The sequence below is a fragment of the Oreochromis niloticus genome, linkage group LG16 (assembly GCF_001858045.2).
Source record: "Oreochromis niloticus isolate F11D_XX linkage group LG16, O_niloticus_UMD_NMBU, whole genome shotgun sequence".
Taxonomy (NCBI): domain Eukaryota; kingdom Metazoa; phylum Chordata; class Actinopteri; order Cichliformes; family Cichlidae; genus Oreochromis; species Oreochromis niloticus.
The window spans coordinates 18,558,373-18,574,792 of NC_031987.2; the positions used below are offsets into that span (position 1 = coordinate 18,558,373).

The following is a 16,420-nucleotide window of genomic DNA, read 5'->3' on the forward strand; positions in this document are numbered from 1 at the left end:
AGCACTGACTAGGTTGACCTTTGGATATCCCTGCACAGCTTTCTTATCGCAGTCATTTATTATAGTCTGACATAAATGCACTCCTGGTTCAACAACGTAGACTGCTGATTTGCTCTTCAGCTCCCAATATAAAACAGCAACACAGCTTGTCAGCAAGACTACACTGTCCCAAGGTTACTACAGCTGGTGGCGTGACTTAACGCTATAAAAGGAGGTCAAGACACTGAAAATATGTAGACAAGGGTTGATGAGTTGTTTTAAAACGTTAGAAAGAGTAGGCACATACTCAGAAACAAAGCTAACACAGAGTTATTGTTATAGGTAAAAATATTAGAGTTTTGGTACTTTCAATTATGAGGATAACATTATCAGTGACTATTGAGAAAAAAAAATATTATCCATTTCCTCAGGATAGGAGGGAACACTGGAAGGAACTGCATCAACACTTCTGCCCTCAGGCAAAATGAGCATTGACTTTGGCCAAGGTACCTCCCTCTTGGCCATCAAGATGATATTCCTTAATGAGCTTGTCATCCCATTAGAGGGGTGTGCACTGGCTAAAGAATTTATTGCATGAACATGGAAGTTTGCAGGTCAAGCACTGGGCATGAAAATCCCCCAAACTGCTTAGTTTGCATCATCTTGGAACAGTTTTGCAATTTGGTAGCAGCACGGCTGCTAAAAAGATATTAAATCTACATTTGTATATTAATCTGGTGGCATTTTTGAAGGACTTGAACTGTTTCCTGTTTGTCCTTGCATCATTTAATGCGAAAAGACGTGAACTAATCAAGGCTTTTCATCTGACCCTGAAAATAAAATCTGTTTCCTTTTCCTTTGGTTTTTCAGTATGACAATAACTGGAAAATGTGTTTTCCTTTTTATACTAAATCGTACCTCATGAACTATAGCTGAACCACGCCTGTCCAAGAGTTTAGCGTATATTAGACGTGGCAGCTGGGATTAACGATGAAAAGCGATACTTACTTGTCTTTTTAGCTGAAGATTGATGATTCTTTGGATGGATTTATTCAAACTGTGTAGCAAAAGCTTTTTCTCAACCACATTCCATTTTTTAAAAAAGTTTAAGAAAAAATAAACAATCATTTGGGGTGAAGAAGAAATCACTGAAGCAAAATATTTTGTCTGCATTTAATATAGAATAATACACATGTTACACATTACCGTGTCAAAGGAATGCCTCTGTTCTTGTAGACACATGTTTGCTTCTCAGCTTCTTTCGAATTGCCACATGAAAAAAACATTTCAGTGTAACAGCTTACATATGTAACCAATCACATGAGAAGATGTGCTCTGTGTCAGCATATAAAAAAAAGAAAGAAAGAAAGAAAGAAAACATCCTGATTCGTACAATAGACATCAGGTCGACTGTATTATTTACATTTTATAACATGTAAAATGTCATCTTTTGCTGTCATGCCCTTTCATACACAGCAATAGGCATTTGTAATACCTGGACACCTCCACACACACACACACACACATGTACGCACATGCAAACATGATGATGTTTTTGTTATTTGGTTGCCAATAAACACTTGGGTGTTGCCTGTATGAGAGGAATAAAGCTTTTCATTTATTTTGGTCATAAGGTTTGCGCTGTCTGCGGCCTGTGTGATAACCCAGCAGGATTAATACCACATGGACATGTGTATCTCACTAGCACAGATACAAGATAAGAGTGACAGCAATGAATACTGTATAATGCCTTCCAGAACAGTCAGAAGCGACATGCATCTCCTCTTTGAGCTCAGTAGTCACAGCTGATGGTTCCAGACTGATGGTCTGGAAAGATTTACGACCAAAATAAAACTGAGCCGTGAGGTTAAAGTAGGAGGGTAGGTTAAGTTGAGCTGAGCTAATCAGCAACTTGCTGTGTTTATGTTTAGTTTAGAAATGTGAGAATAGCATTAATATCATAAATTCAGTCAGAGTGAAAAGTCTGTCTTTCAAAAGAGTTGAAGTGTTCCTTTAATAGGTAGAAACCTAAAAAAGTCTTTTGTCTTATTTGTAGGCTTTTTTGCTGATATGAGAAGAGGTTGTGGTCAATAACACAGCAGGACTTAAATACTGAAGCAGCACTGTATGAAGTGGAGCTCTGAGCAGAAATCAGTGTGTGAAGACATTTAAGAGGAAAACTGATTTAAACACATATAAATACAACTATAAACAAAGATATATATACATTGAATACACATACAAACTTACAACAAATACAATTTTACATGCACAGCAAAAACAATGACTTAACACATTTACAGTCACTGGTTTGGCTTTACAATGATACTAGCTACATGATTTCTGTAACAGATTTTATAATAACATTGCTTTCTAAGTGCTTTTCAATCAGTCCACCAGAGATGAAGTCTCACGATCTTCAAGCTTTTCTGCGACTCTAGCATTTTCTCTTTTCATTGTCTTCTAATGTCAAACATAATGCTGAAAATAGACAGAACAAATCAGCTGTAAAATAAGTTTACACTGAATTAAAAGCTTCATTAAATGCTTTGCAGAGATTTGTAACTTTTAAATCTGTGGTGGGTTTTCTACGGCTACAGCAGAGTACTCGGCGTCAGACACGTTCGAAGCCTCAATAAGACGTGCCAGGCCCGTCCTCGTCGAGTATTTGAAAATGAAGGCCTTCATGAGGTCATAGCGATAGTTTCTGTTGATGAAGTTGTAGAGGATGGGGTTGAAACAGCAGTGAAGCAAGGACAGGCACTGGGTGAGATGTAAGGCCACGTAGATCACATTCTCCAGGCCACAGGTCAGCGGCACTACGCCCAGCTGTGACAGAGCGTCAACCAGAAGGACACCGTGGTAGGGCCCCCAGCAGGCCAGAAAAACCACAATGTAAGCTAGGATCACCCTGCGGCTCACGCAGCGCTCCCGCTCCACTGGGGAAGACGATGAAGTAGAAGAAGAGGAAGAGGAGCGAGCGAAAGCTCTGGCCAGCAGCACGTAAAACACAGCAATGATGGGGAAGGGGAAAACAAAGCCAAGCAGGATGAAGCTCAGCTGCACCCCCACCATCCACTCCCTGGGGTTCTCCTCTGGGTACTCAGGCCTGCACAGCATGGTGTCCCCGTGTGCTGACTTCACAGCATGCAAAAAGTAGGTCTCTGGCAAGGAGGCCACCAGAGCAAGAAGCCACACCCCTACACACGCACCACGGCGGATCAACTTCCTGCGTGCACCTCCCTCATCTGCTTGCTGCGTCACACTCAGGTAGCGATCCACACTCATGCAGGCCAGGAAGAAGATGCTCCCGAAAAGGTTGACGGTGAAGAGCAGGTGCGTGAGTTTACATGCCGCTTCACCAAAGGGCCAGTGGCCATGCTGGGCCAGTGAGCTCACCCATATAGGCAGAGTAGCGCACACGCAGAGGTCCGCAACTGCCAGGTGTGCGATGTACATGTGTGTCTCGTGGCGAGGGCTGGAGTCTCTTTGCGCACGGATGTTGACCCAGAGGACGAGGGCGTTAGCGGCCAGGCCGACGATGAAGATGAAAGTGTAGAGGACGCACATGGAATTCAGCAGAGCCGTACGATTGAATGCTGTTGCACACACCATTGTTTCCACACTTGTTATGTTGCTGAATGTGTCAGAGAAGTTGAGCTCATCAAGAGAGTCCCACGGGATCTCCATATCATTCATTTTTCAGCACTTGGAGAGGACAACAGACCGCTGGGAGGTAACACACACCGCCTCTGATTGGGACAGAGCCTGAAAAACATGACAGTAAATTATAATTTCTTGTAACATATATTTATTTTGATAATGACACAGTGAGAGGTTTTTCAACAAACCTTCGGGTATTATATTTAAGACCTAAGGTTCTGTTGCATAAAGCCTGGCTTATTTTACTCATGTGCACTGAATGAACTAATAAAACACAAACCCACTTGTGGTATGCCACCAGATCCCAAAGAATCTTAATGCGGTTAACTTGTTAAAACACTGCTTTCATGACTTAATAGAGGCTCTCTGTTACCGTGTCACAAACAGTGGGATTTTCTATGATTGATGTGCAGTCAGGGGGCACCACAATAAATGTTTACATTAGCTCCACTGGCTCAGAGTGCAGATTAGACACAAGGAAGTCGGATCGAGAAGTCCAAACAGGGTGTATTTCCTGGACGTTCCAGGCATTCCAAGATAAAGCAGTGGTCAGGGTGGGAAACCTGATGCCAGAGCCTTGTTTGTTTTCTGCTCATAAAGCAGGCAAAGATCAGCTGTCACTCCACAGATGATCAAAGAAAAGGCAGCTCGTAACTTTGAATACGTCATTCTGCAACATCTGAATCTTATAACGCAGCAGCACATGGCACACACACACAGACACACACATTTTTAAAAAAGAGGCTTCACACACTCAGCAAATAAGGTGACTGAAACCGTATACAAGATTAAAGAAGTATCAGTCTGGATCACCTTGGTAAGTCTAAAACCCGGCGTGATTTTGTTCACCCTGGCGGACCACCAAAATATTCACCCTTACATGGTCTTCATTCACAGTATTCTGCTGTGATGTCTCTCTCAGCTAACTGTCAGCTTGACACAGTGTGAAAGATCAGAGGTGAAAGGTGATACATTAAAACCAGAACACAAGAGGCTTAACCCCGCCGTCGCCCCTGACTGACTTGTACGCCCACAGAGTGAATTGTGCGCGGAGACCAGCGGGAAGGCTTGACGCCTCCAGAATGGTCCGACCACAGTAAACATGGAGGTCACCAACCACTGCGTGACACAGCACGCCACAGAGCTGTGAAATGTGACCATATCAGACATCTGTCTGTGTAAGAAAACGGTGCTGTACATATAATAATTGGCACCAATTCAAAAACGATGATGAACAAAAAGACAAGTTGAATTTTAGTCTAAACAAGGACAGCTGGAACATATTAAGATGTGCAGCTGTCTGGGGAGGGTTATGTCTGCTCTCGAAGCCTGCAGTCAGTTTGATTATTTATTTTCATTTTATGTCACTTTACACCTCTGCCGTGACAAATTTTGGATAATATTGGTCAGCCCAGTTTATTTTGCACCATTTTGCTTTTAAGCTGCAGGACTGGTGGCAACGTTTTTAAATTACTGAGCAAAACTTTGTGAAAATATTTGATTTTTTAAAGATTTTGCATCAATATGATGGCATGATACATTTTTTAAGCAATACCATACTAATGTATGGTATTGGAAATTCCAATCAAAATAATAATAATAATAATAATAATAATGATAATAATAATTTATATGTAGTATTAAATTACATGTAACAGAAAGGGGTACCTAAGGGATTTTTGGTTTTAATATCAACATCAGATAAAAGGCTCTGTGGTAATACTGAATGTAGGCGGTTGATCCAGCATTACTTCCAACATCCATTTCTATTATTGCTTTTACATTATAATAAGCTGAAGTACTACCTTTAGCATGGCCTGGGATAAAACAGTTTAAAAAGATGTCACGTATCGCACATTTACTTTTACTTTCAATTATTTGCGATGGCATGGAGACCCATTCATCCTGGAGGGATTTCCAAAGTGTAATCCCCCACAATTGTTTCTAATTCCCTCATATTGTATGGAAAATACCTGCAGGTGCCAGGTAGCTCCGCGGGCTTCAAGCTAATTAACCTTTTAACACCCACACTGTTAGATAACGCAGACAGCGCATGAAGCCCCTCTCTATCTCTCCGTCTTACTCGCTGTATCGCTCAGTGTACCTCTTTTCTCTCCCCCAGCTTTTCTTCTCCAGCTTTTCTTCCTTTATTTAGCTCGCCACTATCCACTTACAAATTAGGTTAAAAGTCTTTTGTATCTCAATACACAGAAAATAAAAGATAGGGAGGACCATTTTCATGTGCAAATGCTGCCCACACGGATCGTGCAGGTGCAGCATGTTTGTCACAAGTTTCTCCTGTCAGGCTCGATTTACAGTCCACAGTCTGTAATCAGATATTTGCTGTTTAGGACAGGACGTTAGGTTTCCGCGTAGATGAACAGCAAAAGTGTTGTTTTGTGCGTCATTACGCACAAGCACTAAATCCAAGTTGCTTCTGACGACAGACATGCAATGTCATTGTTTTCATTGTTGATTTATATCAGACGTGAAACAAACGTCTGTTATCAGATTTGAGCTTGGTATACAGAAGCCCGACTCCAGATTTGAATAGGGGAGCAAACAAACAGATTACAGACAGGCTGGAAGGATTGAGAGCAATAAAATGGCTATTATTATAAACTGTTTATGTTTCACGAACAATTAAGCAATACTTTCCCCTCTTCTGGCATTTTTTTATAACAATAAAGAATCGATAAAAGTGTCAAAATGTAATAAATAGAACAGAAACAGTTGCTGGTATAAGAAGTAAGCGGTCGAAATTACGTCGCGCATTTCAGAAGAATTTGTTAAGAGGTATTAAAAGTTGAAAAAAAAGAACACTTTTCCTGCCACACAGCTGCTTATTAAGCACCCTACCTGTCTTTCTTCTCTTTTTCTCCTCTCTCGACGAGCAGGTTTATTTGCGATAACCCCTGATGTTAAAAGGATAACTTCAGATCCACCGCAGGAAACTTGCGTGCGCTTCTCTCCGCCTCCTTCAAATGAATGCGAGCCTCCTGTTCTGCACTTGGTGATACTCCTAGCTACGCCTCCAACAGCTATGCGTATTGACATGGCATCGCCAAGCGTTCAATCAACAGTCAGCAGCCCAGCCAGTTTCGGTTTAGCCCCACTGTTGTTCCCTTAATTCAGCTAAACGGTTAAAAAAGAATATGTAAAACTGGCAAATATTATTTCAGTTGCAAGTTTGAAATGACATGCAGGTTTTTGTATGTCTTCACTGTAACAATGTACTGTAATATTATTATTCTGTTATCACATTAGCCAATACAAAACATATGATGTATTACTTATTAATAATAATATTATTATTATTTTATGTAGACCATGACAATCATTTTTACATTTTGGATATTAAACGTCCTAAAACTCTTCACGCAACATTTACCTTTAACTTTATGCTGCATGTGCATTGTTTTTCTGAGTAATTATGCATAGTATATTAGCTGTAGCTGTAGTATTGTAGCTGCATTATATTTTGCCATGATTGGCATTTTTGGAAAGCAGTTAGCATATATGAAAAATCTGATAAGATATATAAACACTACCTGTTCAGATGGTTCACACAGAACTCATAGGAGTCAACATTATTGGCAGATGGTCAAAGTGTTGTTGTTGAGGGGTTTTTTTTTTTGTTTTTTGTTGGTTTTTTTGCTTATGGGCTTATCTTCACTATTTTTCCTTCAATTCACTGGAGCTTTATTTATATTTAAGGAAGTCACAACAGAAGTAATCTCAGTGCACTTTTAGGTCAATGACTGCAGTTTTGGCAGCAGGAGGAGTAAAAAAAATATCTTTTTTTAAACAGGAAGAAGCCTACAAGTGAACCAGACTCAGGTAAGGAGACCATCTGCCTCGACCGGTTAGGTTGAGAGTAGATCAGAGAAACAAAAGATAAACACCGATAACAAAAGACAATAAACACTTGGCGGTTTGGTGGGACCTGTAAGCGTAGATCAGGAACATCCAGCTCTAGAGCTCGCAGAAAGAGAAAGGGAGAGAAATGCAACAGTACAACTCTGTGAGAGAGAAGATATTAAGTTAATAATATCCAAAGGAGGTCCAGCAGTTACACAGCTCTGGAATGGAAAAGGTTCTAAATGTTAACATACCCTTCCAGTTTAGTGTCTTTGTGTTGGGAAACACTGATTTTCATTTGAATAGAAATGGATACTGTAACAAATAACTATTTGGTTTCTATTTGAGTACACACACACACACACACACACACACACACACACACACAAACACCCCACCCCCTCTACTCCCCACACCCCTCACTCCCACCCCCCACCCACCCACACACACAAAAGAAGAATAGATAGCAATTGCTGATCTTATACATCTAATAAAAAAGATCACGTACTCGCACTGACAGATGGAAAAGTTTGTCAAACTATGGACCGAATGTGTCTGGAGACACAACAGACACAGACACTGGCAGGGCAGTCACAGTAACTCTTCCACCTTGTAATACAGAGATGTATGTATATTGTTATTGTAACTATTTGAAATTTTTGGAACTAATGGGGTGTGTCAAATACTGCTATAGTGCTAACTGTTACTTCAGCATCCTTTGTTCCTGTCAAATAACATCCAAAGGATATTATTTTTAAAGTAACCATTAGAAGAAATACTTTGTAATACTGGTACTGGTAATACAGTAAGTTTATGAATATGTAATATGCCCATTGTCCAATAAATAAAGAATTTAAATATATCCCCAAAGGAGCATACAAATGCACTAAGAGTGCAAGAGAGAAGCAGTGATCAGTGCATCAGGGAGGTCTCCCAGCAGCACAGGCCTACAGACACATGGAACAAGTTTGTCTTCAAAGCTTTCTGCCAAACAGGTTTTTCTAATACTTTTAACTCAAACGCTGATATTTTATAAACTCAACCAAGTAGCTTGTATGCTTCTATCAGCCAGGTGCACTGAAATATTTTATAGTGTGGACTTTGGAGGAATTGAACAGGTGGACACCACACATCAGTGTCTTCAATTCAGTATTTAAACGTGAACTACGGTCATACTATCGCCTTCTGCTCATAAGTTATGATGTTGGATAATGGCCAAATTCTTTTTTCTTTCAGGACAATTTCACATATAGCAATCTTAGTTTTCACTGGTGTGAAATTATGTCATTATTATTCTTGAACTATGGCCAAAAATATGTTTTCTGAGGTCACAGTGTCGTGTGACTTGCTCGCCTTTGAGTCAAAGGGAACATTTGTTCAAAAAATTGAAAAAATCCTTTCAAGGGACAGAAGAGATATCATGCTCCCAAGAACGAGATGAACGAGAGGTAATGGCTGTTGGCGTGAAGGCAAAATAACAGAGGAAGTCTAAAAACAATGGTATCATACGCTATTTGAACCCCAGTGTCCTGGGTTAAAGTCCCATGTGTTACGCCAACTTTCCAACTTCCCACAGTAGACTTAATCATTCTTTCAAAGTAAAAGCCCTTCACTTGTTTTAGTAGCAATTTCACAAACTGCAGTGAGACTGTGTTGGTACAAAGAATGGTCTCTAATGGAAAGAAAACTGGTAGAAATCATTAAAACATGATGATATGATTGGAAAAATGATTAAAACATATTTGTTATTATTTCAAAACTCCCATTTTACACTAATTCATACAGCAAAATAAATTACACTGTTTTTTTATGTATAAAACAATTACAACAAGTACATCCCAGTACTGAGGATAAAATCATTATATTCAGCAGACATATTCATATGAGGCCAACTCCCTGCGGCACCCCGCCCTAGTCAACTAAATATGAAACCAAAGTTGCAGACATTCAGTAAATCAATTTTACTGTATTCAGCTTCCACCCAAAACCCAGACATGGGTCAAACCCACCATTCAGCCCCACAAAGATAACTGAAAACACCCTCTGAATAATGACAGTTACATTTTTGTCCAGTAATTTCTGTGTTTCAGGTTCATTTTGAACAATCCGACCAAATCAGGATGCAAAGGGGTGTTGCGGGTGTTGTCTGCTTTTGTAAAGAATTCATGAAATGCAATGCTCCTTTTTAAACCCAGAGAACTAGCATCAGCTGCAAAAGGTTTTTTTCAGTTTTACTTCAGTCTTTATCCTCTTATTTGACTCTTACGCTGTCTCATTTCAAGAATGTTCTTTGAAAACGCCACAAAGCAGCGTGGGAGGTTCGTGTGTTTGTTGAAAGCTTCTGCTCACCTGCAACTCTGGTGGCCTCACAGCTGCTTTTGCCACCACCAGAGCAATTAACCCCAAGTTCAATACAAAGACGGGACCACAAAGAGAGTCAGAAACTGTGGGATTTATCTAAGGAGTCCACTGCAAAAGGATATTTGCTTTGTCAAATCATAATAATATACTTTGATCGAGCTCAGAGGGAAGTAATGTCTTTGATGTTGTGTTTAATGAGGGAAGTATTGACTTAAGCAGGTACAGAGTGTCCAGCCTATTTCTTTATGAAAATGATATTGTTGACCTGTTTGGGTCACCAATTGGGCTAAAGTTTATTATGACTGCATGCCTTGTATACAGCAATGAAATACAGCCAGCAGGCTACTCTGACCTCAGTAAAGAGCAAAGTAGTGAAGTCAGTTTCAATAAGGCTTTAAAGAGAGTTCCCACTACGCACGCATACCCATTGTCCTCCATATCAGGAGCATCGGGGGGGATTTGTAAGCCTTTCTGATAAGCATCCGTAGCCCCGCAGACTGCTGCCAACCTCTGTTCTGCTGTCCTCATTCACAGGGAAGCCAGAGTGGGAACAGCAGGGGTGGCTGGGTGTGTGTGTGAGTGTGTGTTGTGTACTTTCTGCTTTCAACATGCTTTCTGCCACAAAAAACATCCTTAATAAAGGTGTAATGAGTAAAGAATTCACTTAGATTACATTAGAGACATTTTGACTTTATTTACTTAAAAACATCTTCAGCTCATGTCTTCATTCGGTTAATTTTAGCCGCTGCCATGATGTTTACTGCATATATATGTCTGAGAGAGAGAAAGAGAGAGAAAACATCTAAGAGAATTTCCTTCAGAAGTTCATTTGGTTGAGAAGAAAGCATAAAGTATTCATCATCAAGTCCAGAAAACCTGGTAAACTAAGGGAAAGGCCTGTATCTAAAACGATGTGTGGTTAATATTCTGGATCTCTAAAGTAAGTAAATAGGAGCCATATTTTTAAATAATACACTGACACAGTAGTTGTTAGTTTATAAGTGACGTGTATTTTTTCCACTGTCCTCAAGTGGTCAAGTATTACTTACCTCAGCTTTAATGCTTGTGTTATTCCACGTCTGATTCACTAATCCCACACCTAGCATGTACCAGGCTACACGTGGAGTCCACGATTAATCGTTCCTTCTCATGCTATACAGACTATAAAACTCTTTTAGACAGGTTTGTTTGCTAAGGGAAAAAGGTTAAGTAAAATCGGCTTGTCTTTGCCAAAATTCCTGAGACGCAGCATTTGACTCTTCATTTGCACAGGCTTAAATAGAGACATCCGGAGTTATCTGTTTTGATAAAGGCTTACTGTTTTCAATCATTCAAGCACAGTTTTTGAGAGATATTTGCTCAATTAAATCAAGATGAAGCAGAATAAACTGTCAGGAGATAAGTGGATTGAAAAAGATAGGGATGCTCAAGAGGGAAAACAGTGAGGAGGAACAAAACGGAGAAAGACTGCATCAGTTATTGCAAATGACGGCTGTTTGCATTGTCTAGCCCTGCTTCATGGTGGCGGGTTTGACCGACACGTTCTTTTTTCTTGCAAATGTCCGTTCAAAGGGTACCTCTCAAACTTTCTCCCCACCACATTGTTACAGTCGACCTCCCCTCCTGCTCAGAGGCTCCCCCGTGTACTTCTCTACACCCGCACATTCCAGCTTATCCACTGCTCCAACCTCACTCATTTTTCACTTAATTACTTATTCATTTACATTTATCTTTCAAGCCGAGAAGGACCTGCGTGAGTGAAGCTGAAAGCAGCTCGCACAAGGAGAGGAGGATGGAGCTTGTCAGGGAGTGCATGAACATGAGGGAGGGGTGACCACTGAACCTTACAAAACTATTCAAAGGACAAAAGATTGGAAGTTATTTATTAAGCTGGACTTTGTCTCGGGTTTTTGCAGCCCCTCTCTTTCAAAAAGATACATTTTTACCGGTGCTTCTGATGAGGTGATCTTTTGGGATCTGTTCGTGCAGGTGCGCGTCTGGCAGAAACAGTGCGTCTCTGTCAGGAAATGTGGCAATCAAGGCATTCCTCACACCGACCGAGCATACCTTACAACAGCTCCATGAATGTAGGCGAAACCTGAGACCTGCTCAGATGTCAAAAAAAAAAGAAAAAGAAAAAGTAAAAAGTCTCTGTGCCGAACATTTATGCAAAAATATTCCTAAAATTGCCTGAAACAATTGATTATGTAAGCTTTTTTTTTTTTTAATCCTGGCCATCTGGTTAATGTATTCACTCTCCTTTTTGCTCTTAGGGGAAATAGGTCTTAAGCTGCCAAAAGATCCATTATGTTCACTGGTAAGTTACTATATCTGTGTTCTGAGCAAACAGTGAGGGGTTTTTGGAGCTTCTTTGCTGAAAAAACGTTTCCTCCTGTGATGAAAATGGCTCTGAAGAGAACAATAAGAGAGAAACAAAGCAGCATACTTGTGAGGGATCAGTTTAAAGATGGTACAAAACTTAAAAACCCTGAACAGGAACTGTAAAGATAATTCTCTGTGGATTGATCGCTTCCAAGACAGTAAACTGATCCTTTTTTTTTTAATATTAGAGACCAGAGCTGTCACTTTGAAGTCTTAACTTCTTCCCATTGTTTTTCTCTGGCTCTCTGGAAGAGCTTTCTTTTTGCTCTACGTTCCCTTACCTCACTGAATCTGTCAGTGCCTTCCTGCTAAGTCGTTGGCCATGACCGGCTGCGGCTCATATACTCCATTGACTTTGTCCATCATCTCTGCACGCACTGGTAATTCAAACAAAAAGCAAATTCTGCTTTCCCCAAGCCTTTTACACCCCCCGCACTCCTTTTCTTTCCTTTGCACACACACAGCAAACTGCTCATGTTCATTACTATGAGCCAGGTCACTGAGATCATGCAGGAGATAGGTAATAGGCGAAGAAAAGTGTAGCCCCAGGGGACACTGAATGTCCAGTATGGATTAGTGAATGACAGAATCTCTCCACATGCTGCAGGAGAAGGTGTCCGTCTCTTTTTGTACCCCAGGGTTTACAGCTAATCTGGTAATCCTATCCTGACAATCCTGATATGTGCATTGCAACACATTGCCTTTCGATCCTGCTGACAAAGTTCACAGAAATTGTAGGTAACTTTCACCCCTATTGTCCTGTCACATTAGATGAAAAATGGACCATCAGGATTTCTGGAATGCGGTGTTGTTTTGGAGAAGCCTGCAGCAATATTTCAATACTTATAGGTGTCTTTGCCAGCTTATGGTTGTACATGAAAGCCTTGGTGCTGACGTACGGTCCCTGGGATCAAGTTCACAGTGTTATAACAAGTTTCAAACTTTTACGTTGCATCAACATGCCGAGGTGACCTACACAAAGCGACATTCCCAATGCAAACACAGCACATGTTAGGTTTTACGTGAGCGTGAGGCACTGGGAGAAAACCAAACATTGTGGGTTTTATTGGCTATAAACACGACTCCAAAGCACTCAAACATGATGATGGAATAAATAATGTAGGTAAACATGCTAGCAGAACGAAGTCTGACTCAGTTAAATGGAGGGAAAAAAGAAAAAAAAAGATCTACATGGTGGTACAGTATAAATATCATGTCCTTTAAAGAAAAAAAAACTGAGTGATCGATTAAAATCACAAGAGCAACATGCGTTGGAAAATTACCTCAAGCCATTTGTCTCTCTCCCAGGTGGTTCCCATTCCTGGTCTCTCCACAGATTTCATGCACACAAGTGAACATGGACTGCAGGGGGATTACGGCCAGGATGTGGCAACGCAGGCCTCATCTGGAGTCCAACCCTCTGCGCCTTGGGCTGCTAGAGAGGGGCACTAGCATTAGCACCCTCATTCATCTAGCCTTTCCTCATAGTCTCATCTGTAAGCCAGAGCCTAGTTTCAGCTTTTGCTCTCAGACAAAAACATATGAGGCCATTTGCAGTCTTTCGTTGCTTTTATTGATGTTTAGCAGTGACAGAATGATCCCAGGGAGAAATCCCACACAACCAAGAAATGTAAAAAAGAGAGAAAACATAGTCAAATAGAAACAAAACTGAACATCAGCGCAAGGGACCAAACAGAAATGAGGAATAGGGTGTGCTGTGTTCATCGTATGCCTGTTTTTATCATCACCCTGCAGTTTGAGGTGAAGATGCTCCAAGAGAATCTGCTTCTCATTAGAATACAGAAAAGCATTTAAAGAGGGAGCGTAATGGCTGACTGGAGTCTTAACCCTGTCACTCTGACACTCCAAACCAGCCTCCAAGAACCTCCCAGCCACACTCAACCTTGGCTTGTAAATACAAAACAGCTTTGCTGCCTCACGTCAGCCTCTCAGTACCAGGCACTCTATACATCAGAGTCTGAATCGAAGCCAATAGCCTCATGTCCATTCATTCATCAAAACACACGATGGCAGGCCTTCCGTGTGAGAGTTACAGAGTTGCAAAGTGCAGGCTCGCCTGGGCCCTATCAATGCCAGCTGACCCGAGTAAAAATGCCTGTCAGGAGCCTAATTTGTGGGACTGTTTATATGTGGTAATCTATGGTTAAATCCCCAGAGAAAAACATCTCAGATGAACATTCAAATCACTCATTTGTAAAAAAAAAATGTGTAAAATTTCCCATTGTCGTAAAAGTTTCCTGCGAGTTTTAACATAGGTGAGAGGAGAAGACTAACACAAAGGATAAGGATAAAGTGAGCAAGGGATGAAAGACACATCCTGCAAAAGTTCATGAAAAGAGGAAGGCGGTGGTGTTTTTGTTATTATTTTTTCACCTGTGTTTTTTCCCTCCTTTTCAGGCCTTTATATAGAGTGTTTTGGTCCTGTTCCTCCACAGCTGTTGTATTGAACTCTTTTCATACAGGCTGTGATATTGCTTTTGGAACTGAGAGATTTACATTTGTTCCATTTTTTTTTTTTATTCACAGGATCTGAATTTGTAATTTTCAACAACATTATCTACATGCTGCAAGAAAAACTTGGTTTAAAAGGCTACCCTGATTGGTGTGGCTTTTGGGCCGGTGGTTGTACTCAGATGTCAGAGTAAATACCTCAGTTCCATAATGATGGGGAACATACAATGGGCACTCTGTGATGAGAAGGTAAAGGGGGCAGCTGAAAGTCAAAGCATAAAAGTTAACGCCGGTAGTTCTTCATTACAGACCTTTCCTGCTGCCAATCTTAATAGAAGTGGCCTGAAGCGCGCCTCGCTTTTCTTCGTGTACAAGCACACATGGATTCAGTCTCTCACACGCAGGCAAAGTTCGACAAGCTGCATTTTTCTTTGTCGAGGAATAACCGATTGGATTTTAATGTAACCCTTGAAAGATTGAGAGGATGGATGATATAAATAATTTGCCTCGTATTTCTTCTGCATTTTACCATCTCTCTCTCTCCCACTCTCTGTCCGCTCTCTGTTGTGAGTCATCATATTTAAAGCCTGGCCTGTTGTTAACCCTGTGACATCTGGTGCAAACACAAGGACCGATTTATGACCTAATCAAAACTCCCAAAAGTTAACAAAGAACAAACAGTCATATCTGGCTCACAGAGATTTACTCTGTGATTTAGAGTAGAAGAAAGTGTTTACTTTACACTGCAAATTCTTCATATTTACCTTTTAACTTTTTGAGAAATACATTTCTTGAAGTGTGCAGTCAAAATAAACACATTCACTACAACTGTGAGGACAGTCTCAAAGAACTTCTTTTGTGTACTACTTACTACTTAGTCCCTCAGAGACTGAAATAGATGCTGTGAAACTACAGCCAAAGGTCTCAGCCGGTGTCTTCACTGGCAGTGCCACTTACAATGAAAATGAGAGAGAAGCTTGTTACAGTTGAAGGAAGTTGACGTTCTAACATGCAGTTAACATTGTCAAAGCATATATTTTAACCCAATCCATGATCTTTTCTTTAACCTAATCAAAAGATTTTTGTGCTTAAAGTAAATCAGTCACTCAAAACAAAAACTCAAAAACAAGAGTAAAGAAAAAGTAGCTCTGCAGTTGTCCTTTGTACTGGGTGAACATTGTGTGGCTTGTTCTCACCTCCTGGAAACATTTGTGAGTTTTTATACGATGTCCGGCTACAGCGGAGCACAAACCATGTACGTTTAAAAATGACACTAGATGAGTACCCAGTCATACACTGCAAATAAAATTTTATGGAGCTTCTGGGTCTAAAAGGTAAAGCCAATGCAGAAGTGTCTTAAATCTACAGACTTTCTTTGGGCTGCAGAAATAAGCTGAATTGTAAAGAAGGCTACAGAAAAAAAAATCAGCTCATTTGATAAGAAGTGCGAATGTGTTGAATGGTCTGGAATAAAGATGGAACGTCTAACTAGAGTCTTCCTCTGTTTTTTTAAAAAAAGGAACTTGCTCCTTGAATGCCTCTTAATTAATGTGTTATTTCCTTTGTTTTACATGTGTCAGTTTTTGCCAGGCAGCAAACGAAAATTCCAGGAACTCACTGATGAGAAAATAAAAATTACACTACACCTTATAACACCAGACTGCACATGGTGGTTTTTACTCTTTTGCTTTTGTACAATTAA

At 40.5% G+C, this 16,420-nt stretch overlaps 1 protein-coding gene across 1 annotated transcript; it reads right to left on the bottom strand.

Annotated features, from left to right (window-relative positions):
• Positions 1-1,138: 1,138 nt before the first annotated feature.
• On the bottom strand, positions 1,139-6,656 carry ackr3a (atypical chemokine receptor 3a). Its single transcript, XM_003455435.5, has 2 exons — positions 6,502-6,656; positions 1,139-3,747 (listed from the first exon to the last, which is right to left on the bottom strand). The coding sequence occupies exon 2, from the start codon at positions 3,676-3,678 to the stop codon at positions 2,548-2,550; it is 1,131 nt and encodes a 376-aa protein (XP_003455483.1). The 5' UTR covers positions 3,679-3,747; positions 6,502-6,656; the 3' UTR covers positions 1,139-2,547.
• Between the last annotated feature and the right edge of the window lie 9,764 nt (positions 6,657-16,420).